Source organism: Dreissena polymorpha, chromosome 10 (genome assembly GCF_020536995.1).
Source record: "Dreissena polymorpha isolate Duluth1 chromosome 10, UMN_Dpol_1.0, whole genome shotgun sequence".
Classification (NCBI taxonomy): domain Eukaryota; kingdom Metazoa; phylum Mollusca; class Bivalvia; order Myida; family Dreissenidae; genus Dreissena; species Dreissena polymorpha.
In genome coordinates, this window is record NC_068364.1 from 2,797,469 (window position 1) to 2,817,541 (window position 20,073).

Here is a 20,073-nt window from a genome sequence, read left to right on the forward strand (position 1 = left end):
AATCCTCACATGTGAAGTCAAGTGCTGTACCAAATGAGCAAGCCGGACCAGTGAATTGGTTTGTATGCATGTGAATGGTCAACAACAACGTGAAAATGAGTCAATCTCAATTGTTTACACACCATACTGTGTAGCACAATAAACCATATGAACCGACATGAACAATGTGTATTTAACTATTTGTTTTGTTTTGTTTAAAACTGGATACCACAACAAGTGATGTGAACGTTGCCTCGACATCCATTAAGGCTATATTGAATAGAAACACCCTTATGCCTTTTTCCTGGAAAATACCAGTACTTGGAAAGATTTAAGGCACTCATTAAGTGGGGATTGAACCTTAGACATCCAGTTTGTATTGTTGAGACCAACAAATACACTAACAATACAACCTATTGATATGATTATTAAAAATTCTACAGTAAATTAAAAAGACATTGCACTTTCATGATTATGCCTTGAACTTGTAGTTACTTAAAAATTGCCTAGTAAATGATGCAGCTACACTTTGGAAAAGATGCAAATGTTTTATTCCCCATATTTGACCTTTAAACTGAGTTATCTTGACTTTTGTCTTAGGAATGCATAAGTGCACAAAAACAGTTTTCATCAAGTGATATTTTATTATTTTAAAATTGCTTGATTTATAATAATGATACTGTCAAGACAATACTGACATAAGGAGTGTAACGCTTAATTCCTCTAACTTTGTGGAGTCATAAAAAACTGGTGACATGGCTTAATTGGTTATATCTTAGATCTTGTAACCCAAGATTTGATCATTTTTCGTATCAACATCTGTTTAAAGTTTTCTGTGTTGCTAATAGTATACATGTGGCATTTGAGTGAATATCTATGGGCCAATAGTAAATGGTGGCACCCTTAAAACCAGTTTAAACCATAAATGATATACTTTGCATTTTATCATTCCCCAGTTGTTTGGTTTTGTGCTGTCAGGGCTTTTTTTCTTGAAGTGATGAAAGAATCTAGCCTCCCATTTAAGATTCAAAATTTCAATCAAGAAAGGAGGAAAAATGTCCAAGGTAATCTTAAAATTTGCATCATTTTAAGAAACTCCATTAGGGAAAGGAGCTTTTTCATCTGATGAAGGGGCCTGTATAAGCCCCTGCTAAAGACAGAAAAAGACTCCCTGGCTTTTTGAACAGTTGGGCCATGGACACTTGTCAAAAATAAAGGACCTCGGCATTATGATAATAAATCTTTCCTGCCAATGCCAACATACTTTCAGTTCCTTAAAAAAAAATTATATCCAAATTAAAATGCCTCTATATTTTAAATAACTTCCAAATCGTCAACCAAAGGGACTTCCAAGTACGTCTACTAACCTCCTTCCTCCCTGGTACTGTTGGTTCATCTGCACCCCCTCCCACAGACGGCACACTCTGACCTCCCCTTGAGGCGGGGTCTCCACATGCCTGTCCCCTCTCCCCCGCCCCGCCCACTCCCCCGGGGTCATCAGTCTCTGTCCCTGCCACGGAGGTCTGATCCACAGACTGGTGAGGGCCGCTAGAGGGCTTGAGCTTCTTTTGCTTCAGTTTTGGGGACTTCTTGCGACGGCTCAGACGGTTTTGATCCACACCACCAGTCCTCATTTTTAACTGTTAATAACAATGTGCACCCATATTTTCTTTACTGGTATTACCAATTTGTATTCTTTAATCTTAAACTTTTGAGAATTAAATTCTTTGTTTCAACAATTTTGTTACACATACAAGACATTCTCATTTTGTTGTCAGATGTACTAACCCAGGCAAAACAAAGTCTGTGCCAATATATGTAGTCTTCTGAACATTGTTACCCTGCTCACACTTTTTCTGGGTCAGCTGGTAAACATGTACTTAAATATAACCAGTATCATATTAGTCACTGATGACTGACCTACTTGAATCAGAGGTAGTAAGAATGGCTGTAAAAATAATTTCATAAACAATCTACACACAAGTCATGTACAAGGACAGGAAATAAGCCTGTGATCTTTGGATTTGTAGTCCAGTTTAACAACTGAACAAGCAGGCTCCATTATAATTGGCACATTTTTCAAATACTATGTCTCAATCGATTTCTAAACTGTCTGACTGTGTGTTTTGATATTTACAGAAGAAGCTCACAATCAACCAAAAAATGCATTCCTGTATTATACAGAAAACAATATATATCTGTCTAAACAAGAGCTATTACCATAGGATGACTTATGCCCCCTATAAAAGCTTGGTAGAAGTTATGAGCTTTTTTTGAAACCTAAACGCAGATTTCGAAAACTAAATGCGGACCCTAAGTTCAAGGTCAAGGTCTCAGGGGTCAAAATTTGTGTGTGTATGGAAAGGCCTTGTCCATATACACATGCATGCCAAATATAAAATTGCTGTCTGATGCTTCATAGAAGTTATGAGCATTTTTCGAAATCTAAAGGCAAAGTGTGACGGACAGACGGACGGACAGTCCGATCACTATATGCCCTGCTTCGGAGGCTTTAAAATTCTTAGAATATCAAAATAAATCAGAAAGCCACATAAACTAGAGAGCAAACACCATGCTAAATCCTTGAACTGCACTAAGTGACCCCGTGACCTAGTTTTTGACCCCGCATGACCCATATTCGAACTTGACCTAGATATTGTCTTGATACAACTTCTGACCAAGTTTGGTAAAGATCGGATGAAAACTATTTGAATTAGAGAGCGGACACCAAAAGTGTGACAGACTGACAGACTGACTGACAGTGCGAAAACTATATACCCCCTTTTCTTCGAAAGGGGGCATAAAAATACGAAATAGTCCTTGTACCTTTTTCATGTTAGCATTCCATTTGGGGTCTTCCTTGAACTGGGGTAGCCTTGTGAAGAGCAACTGAACCATGTCCATCAAGGTGTGCTCGGCAGAACGGCGCAGTAGCTCTGTGCACAGAAATCTCAGTGAGTTAGAATATATGACCCTTGTTTTGGGAAAACTAAGCATAATGCATGTGCGTAAAGTGTCACCGCAGATTACCCTGTAAAGCCTGCACACACTCATCAGAGACATCACTTTCTGCTGTAAAGCCTGCACACACTCATCAGAGACGTCACTTTCTGCTGTAAAGCCTGCACACACTAATCAGAGACGTCACTTTCTGCTGTAAAGCCTGCACACACTAATCAGAGACATCACTTTCTGCTGTAAAGCCTGCACACACTAATCAGAGACATCACTTTCTGCTGAAAAGCCTGCACACACTCATCAGAGACATCACTTTCTGCTGTAAAGCCTGAACACACTAATCAGAGACATCACTTTCTGCTGGAAAACCTGCAAACACTAATCAGAGACGTCACTTTCTGCTGTAAAGCCTGCACACACTAATCAGAGACGTCACTTTCTGCTGTAAAGCCAGCACACACTCATCAGGGACATCACTTTCTGCTGTAAAGCCTGCACACACTAATCAGAGACATCACTTTCTGCTGTAAAGCCTGAACACACTAATCAGAGACGTCACTTTCTGCTGTAAAGCCTGCACACACTAATCAGAGACGTCACTTTCTGCTGTAAAGCCTGAACACACTAATCAGAGACGTCACTTTCTGCTGTAAAGCCTGCACACACTAATCAGAGACGTCACTTTCTGCTGTAAAGCCTGCACACACTAATCAGAGACGTCACTTTCTGCTGTAAAGCCTGCACACACTCATCAGAGACATCACTTTCTGCTGTAAAGCCTGCACACACTAATCAGAGACGTCACTTTCTGCTGTAAAGCCTGCACACACTAATCAGAGACGTCACTTTCTGCTGTAAAGCCTGCACACACTCATCAGAGACATCACTTTCTGCTGTAAAGCCTGCACACACTAATCAGAGACGTCACTTTCTGCTGTAAAGCCTGAACACCCTTATCAGAGACATCACTTTCTGCTGTAAAGCCTGCACACACTCATCAGAGACATCACTTTCTGCTGTAAAGCCTGCACACACTCATCAGAGACATCACTTTCTGCTGTAAAGCCTGCACACACTAATCAGAGACATCACTTTCTGCTGTAAAGCCTGAACACCCTTATCAGAGACGTCACTTTCTGCTGTAAAGCCTGCACACACTAATCAGAGACGTCACTTTCTGCTGTAAAGCCTGCACACACTAATCAGAGACGTCACTTTCTGCTGTAAAGCCTGCACACACTAATCAGAGACGTCACTTTCTGCTGTAAAGCCTGCACACACTAATCAGAAACATCACTTTCTGCTGTAAAGCTTGCACACACTAATCAGAGACGTCACTTTCTGCTGTAAAGCCTGCACACACTAATCAGAGACATCACTTTCTGCTGTAAAGCCTGCACACACTAATCAGAGACGTCACTTTCTGCTGTAAAGCCTGAACACACTTATCAGAGATGTCACTTTCTGCTGTAAAGCCTGCACACACTAATCAGAGACGTCACTTTCTGCTGTAAAGCCTGAACACCCTTATCAGAGACGTCACTTTCTGCTGTAAAGCCTGCACACACTAATCAGAGACGTCACTTTCTGCTGTAAAGCCTGCACACACTAATCAGAGACGTCACTTTCTGCTGTAAAGCCTGCACACACTAATCAGAGACGTCACTTTCTGCTGTAAAGCCTGCACACACTAATCAGAAACATCACTTTCTGCTGTAAAGCCTGCACACACTAATCAGAGACGTCACTTTCTGCTGTAAAGCCTGCACACACTAATCAGAGACATCACTTTCTGCTGTAAAGCCTGCACACACTAATCAGAGACGTCACTTTCTGCTGTAAAGCCTGAACACCCTTATCAGAGATGTCACTTTCTGCTGTAAAGCCTGCACACACTAATCAGAGACGTCACTTTCTGCTGTAAAGCCTGCACACACTAATCAGAGACGTCACTTTCTGCTGTAAAGCCTGCACACACTAATCAGAGACATCACTTTCTGCTGTAAAGCCTGCACACACTCATCAGAGACATCACTTTCTGCTGTAAAGCCTGAACACCCTTATCAGAGACGTCACTTTCTGCTGTAAAGCCTGCACACACTTATCAGAGACATCACTTTCTGCTGTAAAGCCTGCACACACTAATCAGAGACATCACTTTCTGCTGTAAAGCCTGCACACACTCATCAGAGACGTCACTTTCTGCTGTAAAGCCTGCACACACTAATCAGAGACGTCACTTTCTGCTGTAAAGCCTGAACACTCTTATCAGAGACATCACTTTCTGCTGTAAAGCCTGCACACACTAATCAGAGACGTCACTTTCTGCTGTAAAGCCAGCACACACTCATCAGGGACATCACTTTCTGCTGTAAAGCCTGCACACACTAATCAGAGACGTCACTTTCTGCTGTAAAGCCTGCACACACTAATCAGAGACATCACTTTCTGCTGTAAAGCCTGCACACACTAATCAGAGACATCACTTTCTGCTGTAAAGCCTGCACACACTAATCAGAGACATCACTTTCTGCTGTAAAGCCTGCACACACTCATCAGAGACGTCACTTTCTGCTGTAAAGCCTGCACACACTCATCAGAGACGTCACTTTCTGCTGTAAAGCCTGCACACACTCATCAGGGACATCACTTTCTGCTGTAAAGCCTGCACACACTTATCAGAGACGTCACTTTCTGCTGTAAAGCATGCACACACTAATGAGAGACATCACTTTCTGCTGTAAAGCCTGCACACACTAATCAGAGACGTCACTTTCTGCTGTAAAGCCTGAACACACTCATCAGAGACATCACTTTCTGCTGTAAAGCCTGCACACACTAATCAGAGACGTCACTTTCTGCTGTAAAGCCTGCACACACTAATCAGAGACGTCACTTTCTGCTGTAAAGACTGCACACACTTATCAGAGACATCACTTTCTGCTGTAAAGCCTGCACACACTCATCAGAGACATCACTTTCTGCTGTAAAGCCTGCACACACTCATCAGAGACGTCACTTTCTGCTGTAAAGCCTGCACACACTCATCAGAGACGTCACTTTCTGCTGTAAAGCCTACACACACTAATCAGAGACGTCACTTTCTGCTGTAAAGCCTGCACACACTAATCAGAGACATCACTTTCTGCTGTAAAGCCTGCACACACTCATCAGAGACGTCACTTTCTGCTGTAAAGCCTGCACACACTCATCAGAGACGTCACTTTCTGCTGTAAAGCCTGCACACACTCATCAGAGACGTCACTTTCTGCTTTTATGGAATTTTTTGTTTAAAGAAAGTTTCTTCACAATGAAAATCCAGTTAAAGCAGAAAGTGTCATCTCTGGTTAGCCTGTGCAGACTGCATAGGCTAATCTGGGATGACACATTATCCATAATCATTAAACCCAGTTTTCCCAGAATGAGCCTCATATAGTTACGCAAAAAGGGGAGACAATCAATACCTAAACAGGAGTACTGGTGACCAAGTTGTCAAATGCTTCTTTGCTATTTTGCAAAAGTTACACAAAACAAAAGTTGCGAGTAAAAACGCTCAGAAAAAGTTATCAACTCTGTTGTATTGAAAATACAGTCACTCTCTTACATCTATCTAGCCTTAGACAAATCTAGTAGTTATGCTAGGTCTTTTTAAACATTTACAAACATATTTTCACTTCAATGTACTTTTTATGTTAAGTGCCAGAACTTATTAAACATTGTTTATTAGGAAAGGAGCCCTATTGCACCTAAAAAATGACAGATTGACAGCAAATATTACTAAACTGTTATCAGGACATATAAAAAGTGCAATTTAAAGCCGCATTCATCCACCACATTCCCACCAGTTTTACATTTCAATGCATTTTAAAGGGCATTGGTTATTATGAAAGTTAATGTTAATGTCAACAAGAGCACCGCATAACGGGTGCCACGCTCGGCTGCGGGTGCAGTTTTTAATAGTTGAAAGCTTGTCAGATTTTTTTTTTAGAGGTCATAGTGACCTTGAACTTTGACCTAGTGACCCAAAAATAGGTGTGGCATGTAGAACTCATCAAGGTGCAGCTACATATGAAGTTTCAAAGTTGTAGGTTGAAGCACGTTGATTTTAGAGCCAATTTTCAAATCCTTGACAAAATGTTAATGTTTTAGCACGACGCAGACAGCGGACACGACACGACGAGCTGGCTATTCGGATTTTCTCCGAAAACAGCCAAGCTTATAAAATTACTTCATTAATTTTTTATAAGACATGCTATTAATTATGAATTTGTTTGTAAGGGCTTGGTATGAAAACATTTATACTTTACTTATCTTCAGTATAAATGTACTGTACTTACTAAATTAACTTCATCTCAAGCCCCCTCCTGAGTAGCTGAGGAATTACTAGTATAACAAATTATTTGTCCAATTTCAATGAGGGTTTGTATTTTTGTTAATAGATGTCCATTTGAAACTATTTTGGAAAGTAACATTTGTGGACAGTATTAGATGAGTAGGGCTCATTGCCTCCCACTATTTTGACCGTTATGATTTCAATGCATATTTGCATTAAGTTCGATCAATGTCTATCAAAAACCATTGAATCTCATCGATGTTTTATTTTTAAAGTTGGCATGTAGTGGGATTTTAATTTCCTCCAAATAAATGCAAAACTAAACAGGCCACTTTCCACTGAGTCTCAAGGCTACTTACCACTGAGTCTCATTTCAAAGCAGATACGGAAACAAGACTGCATGATTTCACACACCGACTCGTTTGTGAGCAGAACACCAGCTGGACACAGCAAAAGGGTCCTCAAAACCTGAAAACAGAAGAAAACAAACCCTTTAGAAAACAACTCGTTCTGGTAAACTAAGCTTGAAGCATGTGTGTAAAGTGTCGTCCCAGATTAGCCTGTGCAGTCCGCAATGTGTAAAGTGTCGTCCCAGATTAGCCCGTGCAGTCCGCAAAGGTCAAAACCAAAATAACTAGGAAAATTTCAGTGATTGTGTGCCTCTTTTGTTAAATGCTCACATTTACCAAGTCAACTACTGTACTTTTTCACAATTGTATAGCCTTAATTCGCAAATGGGATTATGTTAAAACAAGAATTGTGTCACAGATATTGATGCCACAAACATATTTGTTCACAAATAAATCTAATAAATATTCTTCACTAGTCAAAATGACGTAATTTTGCCAAAATTAATCAAAGCTTAAATAACCTTTGCCAATCACACAAATTTAGTTATTCAGCTTTAAAAATTTGAAAGAAATCCACTAAGCAGTTAAAAAGGAAGTCAGTACAAACAATTTTTGTGACTGTATTTTCTATCATAAAAAACAACAAAAGTTAATAACTTTAACTTTTGGGAGTATATACATGTATTCCATTTGCAAACACTTGATTTATTAATTAACATATTTATTTGGCTTATACAAATCGTAATTCCTTTCTTTACGATAATGTACACATTAAGGTCATTCACTGTTAAATATTGAGCCAGATCCAACAAGTAGTTTAAGAGAAGTTGAAAACGTAAGCTTCCGAAAGTACCAAAGTATCAACTCACGGATGAACAAGTGCAATGCTTTATGCCTTACACAATGTGGGGGCAAAACAAATGAAAACTTCGTCAACTTTGTCAATGGTGTATATATTAATGTTACCCTTTCATAATTAAAGGGCGTCTGTTTGTATATTAAATGTAGTTTAATACATTAACATCACCAATTATAATTTGATTCTAGCTTATTGTCTCCTTTCAATAATACTAATCACGATTTTGGTAATTTGCTATACACTTCATTTCAGGGCATATTCACACATCATTGGAAAAAACACTGGATTCACCAAAAAAAGTAAGATTCAAACACTAGAAAATTATTCCTCGAAAACGAAAAAAAAGCAGCTAGGAAAGCAAAGAAACCCCTGCCCCACTCACATGTAGGATCTTCATGAGCACGACTTCATCAGAGCCAGGATCTGTGCCCACAAACCGGGCGTGAGTCACTGCATCTGCAATGTTCTCAATGGCTGCTGCAGCAACATCACGTTTAGGGTCTGAAACAAAATGGTCATGTTTAGGATCGGAAAAATTGTAGTAGCCTTAAGTGTCTGAAATATTGTAGTCAAGTTTAGTGTCTGAAACATTGTAGTCATGTTTAGGGTCTTAAACATTCTGGTCAGGGTTTGAAACATTGCAGTCAAGTTAAGGATCTGAAATATTGAAGTTACACTTAGGATCTGAAATATTGAAGTCACATTTAGGGTCTGAAACATTGCAGTTATATTTAGCGTCTGAAGCATTGCAGTAACATTTAGGGTCTGCAAACTTGCAGTAATATTTAGGGTCTGAAACATTGTAGTCACACTAAGGGTCTGAAACATTGTAGTCATATTTAGGATCTGATATATTGAAGTCACATTAAGGGTCTGAAAAATTGCAGTAATATTTAGGGTCTGAAACATTGCAGTTACATTTAGGGTCTGAAACATTGTGGTCATATTTAGGATCTGAAATATTGAAGTCAAACCAAGGGTCTGAAACATTGCAGTTATATTAAGGGTCTGTAGCATTGCAGTTACATTTAGGGTCTGCAAACTTGCAGTAATATTTAGGGTCTGAAAAATTGCAGTCACACCAAGGGTCTGAAACATTGCAGTTATATTAAGGGTCTGTAGCATTGCAGTTACATTTAGGGTCTGCAAACTTGCAGTAATATTTAGGGTCTGAAACATTGCAGTCACACTAAGGGTCTGAAACATTGTGGTCATATTTAGGATCTGAAACGTTACAGTCACATTTAGGGTCTGAAAAATTGCAGTCACACTGAGGGTCTGACACATTGCAGTCACACCAAGGGTTTGAAACATTACAGTCACATCGAGGGTCTGAAACATTGCAGTCGAACTTAGGTTCTGAAACATTGCAGTCACACTTAGGGTCTGAAACATTGCAGTTGCACTTAGGGTCTGATACATTGCAGTCACACTAAGGGTCTGAAAGATTGCAGTCACACTTAGGGTCTGAAAAATTGCAGTCACACTTAGGGCCTGAAATGGTGTGATATATACAAGGACTCGCTTTTCTGCATACCCCGGTGGTTGCACCGGAATAAAGCTTTAGGTATATTGTCAGTGTGTTACTAAATTTTCAGACACAATTTTGGAATATTGTTAAGTATCTTAATTTTCAGACACTAAACAAATTCATTATTTTTAAGTCAGAAAATTTAATACAATATAGTAACCAAGAGATGTGTTTGTCAGAAACACAATACCCCCTTCTGTGCCACTTTTAGAGTTATAGAAAAAAAAATTATCATTTGGCAAGTACAGATAATTATCTACCTTTGAAGCTTATTACTTCCCTTGGATTTGTTTTTTTGACCTTTGACATTGAAAGATGACCTTGATCTTGCACCACTCAAAATGTGCAGCTCCATGAGATACACATGCATGCCAAATAATTATATCAAGTTGCTATCTGAAGCGACATAGAAGTTATGAGCATTTTTCTAAACCTAAACGCAAAGTGTGACGCAGACAGACGGACGGTCCGAGCACTGTATGCCCTCCTTCGGGGACATAAAAGAAACATTGATTTCAGAACAAACTTTCACTTTCTACGTAAAAAACCAGTTGACAAGATTTTTGTATTATTAACCACTACCCCTATTTCATTGCTCAAAGATTACTATTGTCTCTTAATTACAATTTATAAAGGGAAATTTCAATTTTATGTAGACAAACAGCCCCCTTAATTGAAGTCGCGTATATCAAGGCCATTCTACTTACCCACAAGACCGTATGAGAGAAACTTGTTGATGGAGGTGAGAGCCAGGCCAGTGATGGGGCCTGTGGTGTCCTCTGAGCGTATCACTTCCAGAAATGGGCTCAGGTATGTGTTCGGTTCAATCTCCACAAGTTCTGAGTAACAACAAAATATCCCATGACATTTATGCAATAGAAAGAACAGCAGTTTGTTAAAATCAATATAATATTTCTTAAACTTATTTGCCAAAAATGCAAACACTAGCTGTTATGTTCTTTACCCAGAGCTCCAGATAAGGGCCATACAGCCGTAAATACGGCTTTTTCATGAAGGTTTACGCATTTATTTTTATAAACTGGACGTACAATTACGACTTTAATATCCCTTATACGCATTTACGAAAAAAAATCTGGCCGTACCGATACGTTCATGCGTGATTTAATGGTCTCTAACCTAACGGTGCTTTTCGTTCATTTAAATTACCGAAAAGTTGCAGACTGGGTTCGGGTATTATTGTCTATTCTGTCGCGTGATTTCCGGTAACTCGTATACCCGTCAAAAACAATATGTCTGCGCACAAGGGAAGGCCTGCTTAACCGAAAGCGATTAAAAAAAAACACTTTGTCATGTAATGGCTACATACGGTTGTCTAACCATCCTGACATTAGTTTAAACCTATTTATTTTAGCTTGATTGCATCGAAAGCCTAAGGCTTATATCAACGCTCTCGAGTCCGTTTCCTGGGCCTAGAACCAGTACTTGGTGTCTTTGGGGAAGACCTAAAGAACGCTCCCACGGTGGAGATCGAACCAGTGACCTCCCGATCGCTAGGCGGACACCATATCCTTTACCCCATGGCGACCCTAAACATCCTGATATTCAATCTGTAAACCCAGTTGAAGTATTTGCTTAAGCTTTTCACTGTCATAGTTGGCATAGTTTTTGCCAACTTTGACAGTTAACTGCTAAAGCAATGATTCTTTTGAGATGAGACAGTGACATTAGTGTTCATTTACTTAGCTTACTAGTTGGCTTGTGTTTTATTGTCAAGAAAAATGAACAAATAGTATTTAGTGATGAGTTTTAATGTGTAGTTGTATTTGCATCATAATTCAGAATGGAAAACCTAATAAAGTAACTTTTTAAGAAGCTAAATATATTAAGTATAATTGCTGCAAATGTTTCTGTAAAGTCAGTTATACACACTTCAATATCCAAGAACACGGGTAGAACAGTACTACCTATATTTTTGGATATGGTAGTACAGGTACTAATTGATTTTCAGCGTTACTCCTTTTCTTTCTGTCAGTTGCAGTACCGTTACTTATTTCACAAATCCTTATCTGGAGCTCTGTTACCATAACCTTACCTAACACAGATGCTGATAACCAGCTGGAATTATTCAATGAAATACTGAGTTAAAAATCAATTAAATTCATCTTATGTAGGGGCCATTAGGCATGGTCATCCCCACTTAATATTATTTAAAAATGTAAATGAATGAAGTGTTCCCATAACATTCTTCTTACACCATATTTTTTTATTCCACTTCTATGAAATTTTTAATACTAATATGCTTCCTCCCCCCCCCCCCCCTCCACCTCCAGCCCCAATAATCAATAAAGGTGAAAAAAACATGAAATTGGCGAATGTTAACATTACCAGTGATGTTGTTGAGCACATCTTTGAGTTGCGCAAAACTGCTCAGAAGTGGGTCTCCGTCCTCGTCTCTCTGAGAATGGGCAGACCAGCGAGATGAGCGCCTCATCGCCGTCACCACTAGTGTGATCTCCCCTTGCAGAATGTAGATCCCATTGCTTGGGGACCCCATTATGATCTGGATAAATTCAATAATTCAAATTTACAGAGCTTTTTCATTCTTTACAGGGCGCTGAATATAGGTCACCTCACCCTAAATATGATTCGAAACAGTTACCACTTTATAACAAGTGTATAAACCACAGGTGGCAGAAAAATGAACGGTCATTTATCAAAATTTATGATTCTTCTATGTCTTGTCTAAACTAATCTGCCAAAACAGATTATCAAAAACTGTTCATAAATTTGAGCCAGTAAAATCATAGTTTTTTTATAACTGCATATTTTACATATTGTACACATGTGGTGTTTAACATTTTATGTATTTTGAATTAAGAGGATATAATTAAAACCCTATCATTTCTAAGGTATAAAGATAGTATGTAACGCAATATACAGAACAACATCATTTAAACAAGCAATAACACAATGGAGATTTATAATAACATTTTTGAAAGTTGACAATATTTGATGTTATAAAGTTATAGAAATGTATCATTAATTAATTAGTTTAATACATGTGAATTCATTTTGTCTTCCAATGTAAGACAAAATTAAAATACATTTAAATAAAATCATTTACTGCACTTTTTATAGTGCTTTGTTTTATGGTTTATCCAAATCACTCCTTACATATTGGATGTTCATGACAGATAAGACACTCTTGCACAACCAGTATATATGGATAACTACAACAACATTTCTAGCCTCCAGATTTTCAACATTTATAGTATGAATCATTAGTTTGTATTTGAATTGTTTAATTCATTGTTCAATAAATAGTATAGCTTATTTATATTGTGTTTCGTTTGTTATAACATAGGAATCGCCTGTGATTTATGTTGAGGAAACCTTTAGTCTGGTGCTAATGACTAACTGGTATTTGTATAAAAAATTACATTTAACTTATTAACATCTGATAATGGTACTAAATAGTAATTAGTATATCTTAACTTATTTAATTAGTTGTTTTAATGTTTACTTTTAGAATTTCTTATGGATTTAATTACTAAATGCATATGTGTATGCATATGTTTACAGGTATGTTTTGCAACCTGTAACAAGCGCATTTAAATGACCAGAAAACACTGATTATAATCAATAACATTCACATGGTCTTTATGGCTTTCATATACTGTGTTGTCAGAGACTAGACTGTCATTGGCAGACATCGATTTGGGACTGTCTCATCCTGCATTCCTAACAAACAAGTATTTCAATCTAAAACTAAATTGCCATTATTTAGAATGGTATTGCATGAAGAATTTTGTATTAGTTTTGTGAGCTTAACATATTTATCGTATGCTTCCCTTATTTCAAGCATAGCACCCTAATTTCGATCACTTTGTTTACATTAAGAACGTGGCTCTCGTGATGACGTCACACGCATGCGCTCCAGTATTTTGTTTTACTAACATTACTATGCTTGAAAATATATACAGACACTGCAAAAATAAGGAAAAAAACAGTATAATTGCCTTTTAAAATCTTACTTCAATTGAAATAATCCAAATGTATGCCTATTCCATTCATTTTTTTGGGGTACTCTTCATTAAACTTGTACATAAATTGCAGATCAATGCACTAGTGTGAACGCAACACTTTCATGTATTTGATTTATTTTAAAGAAAATTCTTTTACCTTTTCAAGATTCTTAGAAAATGTTGCATTGAAAAATCTGTACATGTATAATGTGAACATAGTTGACTTGACAATATATACATGTTCTTTGGGTAAACCCTGTCATGATTGGATGCTAATTTTATCAAATCTTTTAATAGTAACATATACACCAAAATTTAAATTGTATTTGAACAAAGTGAGAACATTGGTGTTTTTTTGCAATTCTTGAGCACTTTTTGTGTCAATGTTGCTAAAAAGAAGATGGACAGATAAAACAGAAACTTACTAAATTGCAAATAGAAGTTATAAAAAAAGTTAAATAAATAATTCAGTTTCTATAAAATTTAAATTTGAATGGAATTTTCTAAGTTTTGTCGGCCTTATGCCTATTGCAATCAAGTGCTCTCGCTGTTGGGATGTGACATCTTGACACCAGATAAACAACAAGCATAGTGGATGTAATTTGCGGGTGTGTACGGAACTAGCGACTTTGCGTGGTTAAACAAGCTATAAATAAACAATATTGACATTTTTCAGGTGATGGAAATAAATCTGTAAAGGAACATCATTTATTGCACCATTTGAATTAATTCAGACATTTTTTTAGTTGTTTCCTTAACCGCTCGACTCTCAGTAATTATTGGATAAATGAATAAAGTTAAAGATTTATCCATTTTCAATTTTTTATTTTTTTATAGCATCATAATTAAAAACAGCATAGCGATCCGTATACTACATTGAGTCTTCAAACACACATGTTCTTACCTTAATGACCAAGGTTCTCCTTCGTCTTAAAAGGTTAACAAAAACAATATGTTTTTATTTACAATTTCTGAATAAACCAGTAAAAACATTAATAATAGAACTCATTGATTTGACGGCGACACTGGTACCAGCGTATGGAAAATAACAATTTCTTCCTCTACATTGTATAAGTATGAATTAAAATAAACAAAGGACTTAGAACACTCGATTTTTTTAACGACAATTTGTTTGACAACTAGATTAAATATCGTTTTGACAAATGACGTGGTGTTCCTACTAATTTTGGTTCCGAACGAAGATCTTAGTAAAGGGACACTACTGTGTGACAAAGGTTACTTCACACTAATTTGATTGAACGAAACTCTGGTAAATTTGTTCAGAGACGTAGATATGTTATCTACTTCTTTTATGTGCGCGTCTTCAACATTTGAAATATGCTTTTTTAATCTTATGAGACGATTATAGCGAAATGATACTGCATTAATGACATAGCGTTACGGTCAGATGAAATTATGAAATGGGTGCGCCTGATGAAATACCCATGCACAGATGAAATGACAAAGTTACACTTATCGACATTAAGGCGGAAGCAAAACATGTATCAAACATCGAGCTTTAATTATATATGTTATGAGACAACCCTTGCAGGATTATGAGCGGAAATCAGGACACGAAATAATGATTTAAACAGGTCTGGGTCGATCAAGCTATAGAAACGATTGTCCGGGCAGAACCCGGAAGGTTGTCTAAATAATGGAGGAACACACATCCTCTTAATTATCACGGGTCAAAATCATCATTAAACCAATGTCCGGAAATTGTGCGACATCTGTATGCAATCAATGAAATGATTTTTTATATTAAAAGTTTTTGATTTAAAGAAAAGAAACCCATTTCTATAAGAGTAACACTTTTACATCAATATAATTGAGAAAAGAACAGAGATGCAGCTAAAGCATCGGTGATATTTTTTTATAAATTAATGGTTGATTATTAAAATATAGTTAACCGTCAACGAGCTCAACATCGAAATAATTCTTGGTTTTGAATATTAATATTAAATGGTGTCATAAAAGTATACGTGCTAATAAAACACTAATATATATAAACAGGTACGGGTGACATGAACTCAGAAAAATGTGCAAAATAGCAGTTAGCTAATTGTTCGATTGACGCAGATGGTTAACTAGAAGATTTCAGCCAGCATTAGCAGGGACCTATACACAGAAAGCTTGTTTGCATAGGTCCCTTTCATTAGGGTGTGTGTCAATTGTGTAAATGATAAATAAATGATTAAATATTACACTGTCGTTTACTGCAATATACACAATTCCGCCTACATATTTCATCGAAATATCTAAATACATTTTAATACTTCGGTCTTATTTATAAATTCAGCCAGGTGGTATAATCATTTTTACGATAATTATTTTTTTGTGAATTAGTTTTTGTGACTGTGTGTGTTTCCTTCCTTTAGGTCTCACCGCGTCTTAACGAATTCATTTCGAGTAACCTTTAATTTCATATGTGGATCATTAACTTTTAACAATACATATGCAAGTATGCTCCGAAAATATGTTCCATGAGCGGTAATATAAATCCAAGGTAATAATCTGCTTGGTGTCAAATGTAAACAGTTAAACCGCTATAGTGCTCCGATACCCTGCCGTGAATGTGAACTTATGATTTTGTTTTCCGAAAACATCAAACTGCGAAAGAAAATAATTGTTAATTAAAGAATAAAAATGGATCTATTTCATAAGACAGAATGTAATTCAACACGACACATAAGGGTGTGCGAAGGTTATGTTACGACAACTACATCATTGTTTTTTGAATGAAAGATATAACGCGGGCTTAAACTTTTTGGAGGCATATGTGCACCCTTTTGATATTGAAGGATACCTTTATGTATCGTCCTTCAAAATGTCGGACCCTGGTCTTCTATAATTTGTCACCAATAATAGCTAGTGTGTGCTTATATGATAATCAGCGATCATTGTTAAAATGTTTCCACAAAATGATATCAATTTGTTTGAAAATACTTATATATTTCAATTGATTAATTATTTTTACTATTTGTGGCTTAATTTATTTCAATTGCACTGAGTAAATAATACAGGCTATCAAATAAGAAAACATAAGGCTAGAAATAGCTAAATGTCGGGATGGTCTGGGTCCGGATCCCTATATTTGGATTAGCAATACTAAAAGTCTATGGACAGCATACATTATCACAAAATGCCTTTACCCCCGTGCCCTCCATCCTGCAAGGCCATCACTTCTAATGTATATAAATTCATGCGATACAAAACGTGAATTTTTACATTTGTTGCCAGGGCCACTCTTCAAATATACGCACACATTATCGTGTGCCTTTTTTATTTTATAATTTCAACGTAGAGTCTAGAAAGTATACCTTTTTTCTGTTATATTGATACCACTAAGGTTTGCAGTAAAGGGTTAGGGTTAGGTTGGATCCGGTTGGATCTTTTGTCACAATTTATTAGGTATCCAAAATAGACACGACCTAATTTCAAACGGGAACCGGACATCGCTGGACTACTGCAACGCTACTCTATATGGTTTTGCAGATCATGAACTGATAAAGTTACAACGTATTCAAAATATGTGTGCAAAGATGTTCCTATAACGGAGGAAATTCGACAGTTCCAAACAGGCGTTATCTGACTTGCACTGGCTACCGATTAAATACAGGATTTATTTCAAAATTTTGTGTTATATGTATAACTGCCATACTTCAAGAGCACCAGGGTACTTAAAAAAAACTCCTGACACCGTATGCACACAGTCGCACAGGCATGAGGTCCGCTGACAGACTGGATGGATGTATGTAGTCTGTCACGGAGTGATTTATAAGTGACAAGCGGTTCGAGCCTTGATCATGGAAATGATAATAGAGACAGATGAAATTGTAAATACTTCATTTAATAGATGTCTTAATATTTGCTACATTTTATTCTAAAACACTAATGTTAGTAGGAAACCGCATGCATGTTAGTTTATCCTAATCGCTATCAGATAAAATTGTACCAATACAACATTTTATAAAAAAACAATCATAAAGTCACTGGCTGACTAAAAATGTCACAGCTGTCAACAGATAATACCACTCTCACACTAGGTCCTCGACCCTTTGTGGCGCCCTTTGTGTCCACCCCACCGCGACACGGATGGCTCTCGCCTGACCTTAGGTCCCCTGGCGGCGTCCAACGTATCTTGCTTACTGCGGCACAGATTACCCTCGCCCGACCCTCGGTCCTCTGGCGATGTCCAACACTTGCCAGAACAACCCTCGTGTGGCGCGTCCCGGTCGGCCCTTGTCGCCGATACCGCCTGCTCTCAGATATGGCAGCTGTCTGTCCAACCGTCGTTGGTGGTGGCCTCTTCCTCACTCACCCGGGAAACCTCCCGTTGGGTGATGCCTGTTTTTCTGCATCCACCCGGAAACTGGGATTCCAGTTCCTATAAATATATTATCCAAATATCTGCCCCTTGGGCACCTTTTCCAGAGCGTCCAAACTGCTCGCAATTAACGACGGCACTGAGTTGTTTTGAAATTTCTGGGAACATTGGGTGTAAAAAAACGATTCACTGATCTGTTGTTATCAACTGGGCATGCCTTTGCTATAAAATACCAGAGTTCATGATTAGTTTGCATCCCAGAGCCCTATTATTTTGATAACCCAGGCCACAATCGAGAACAAGCACAGATTATGTCATTGTGTACACACCGGTCTTACTGAAGTGACGTCACCATCTATGTATAGAATTTAGATTAGGTGTGAAGTAGGGGAATTTAACATTGCACATGTACAAAGCATGAATCTAGAATCTTGACATAGTCCCGTTCAACAAACGAAAGACATTTTGTGACAGAAGTTTCTTACCATTAGTCCAAGTTCTGGAACGATTTACCACCGTATATTCGTAAATCTGACAAAATTAATATATTTAAAAAGAATCTTTAAACATATTATTTTAATGATTTTTACTCAATGTTTCCGTAAGCTCCGCATTACATACATCGAATACGCATGCATGGTTATGTTCACTACCGCATGAACATACTTTTATTCTTTGCGTGTTTTAGTCAAATATTAATGTTATTTTATATAATATGAATTTATATTACTTTACTATTGTTACATTTTCATTTTTCATCGAATGATTTATATATCTTAATCATAATCACGTTGTTATATGTTTATCGTTCAAATGCTTGATTATTGCGATTTTTTTTATTGTAAAGTGAGTTATTTTATGCTCTGTACGTGTTTATGATGTTTTTCAATGTGTTGTAAAACGCCACTGAATATGCACTTGTGTATAGATATAGGCGTTTAATCAAATTAAACATATTTACATTTACATGACTCAGATTCGTAGACAGTGCCGGATTAGCACACTGGAGGCCCATTACATTGAAACGTTCTGGGCCCACGCCTTAGGCCCCTAGTCAGCCTAGTGCTTACTGGAAACCCGTGCCAAGTCGATTGCACTCCTTTAATGATTGTCACTTGATAAAACAACGGTAATCATTTAATCGAAATATTGCATAGATATAAATTATTGGCTCTGCCGAGTCATAAGATTAGACAAAGTTAGTAAAATAATATTTCATCACGGTCTCATGGCGCCCCTTAATGTCGTGGGGCCTATAGGCAGTTGCTTATTATTACTTATGGGCGGTCCGGGACTGTTCGTAGAAATGATGCCGTGAGAAAATTAAATTCAACATGAACATGTTATGTTTTCCCACGCTCCATCCAATATCTCTTGCATTTAATCACCAGTGTTTTGTACTTAAAACTTACCCGGTAAAAGTTTACCACAAATCAGCAGCTGGCTAAAAAGACCAAGTGTTTGGCAGGGCGTACGTAGTATAATTGTGATAGTTATTTTTGTTCATCAGTTGGTCTGTTCGTCAGGTTTATTCGATTTAGCCTGTACCCAAGTCGCATTTTCCTTTTTATTCGATTATTTTTGCAGACCAAGCAAGAAGCAACATTAGACACAACTTCCGCGCAGATATTTGACTAGAACCAGCATAGATCGATCAAATTGTACGTGAGTGCGCGCAACGACAACACTGCACGGAGATTGCATTAGACCGTGAAAACATTATTCACTCCATTCTCTGCTACTGATA

At 37.5% G+C, this 20,073-nt stretch overlaps 1 protein-coding gene across 7 annotated transcripts in view; it reads right to left on the bottom strand.

Annotated features, from left to right (window-relative positions):
- The window catches only part of LOC127848820 (Golgi-specific brefeldin A-resistance guanine nucleotide exchange factor 1-like), a 65,994-nt gene extending 50,815 nt beyond the window's left edge, over positions 1–15,179 (bottom strand). For all 7 annotated transcript variants that reach the window (XM_052381460.1, XM_052381459.1, XM_052381458.1 and 4 more), the window contains exons 1-7: positions 14,901–15,179; positions 12,357–12,531; positions 10,718–10,849; positions 8,862–8,980; positions 7,630–7,738; positions 2,806–2,915; positions 1,347–1,619 (exon numbers count right to left, since the gene is read on the bottom strand). In XM_052381460.1, coding sequence (XP_052237420.1) covers positions 1,347–1,619; positions 2,806–2,915; positions 7,630–7,738; positions 8,862–8,980; positions 10,718–10,849; positions 12,357–12,525 — 912 coding nt within the window. In that variant the 5' untranslated portion in view covers positions 12,526–12,531; positions 14,901–15,179. The remainder of the gene's footprint in view (positions 1–1,346; positions 1,620–2,805; positions 2,916–7,629; positions 7,739–8,861; positions 8,981–10,717; positions 10,850–12,356; positions 12,532–14,900) is intronic.
- Positions 15,180–20,073: the final 4,894 nt, after the last annotated feature.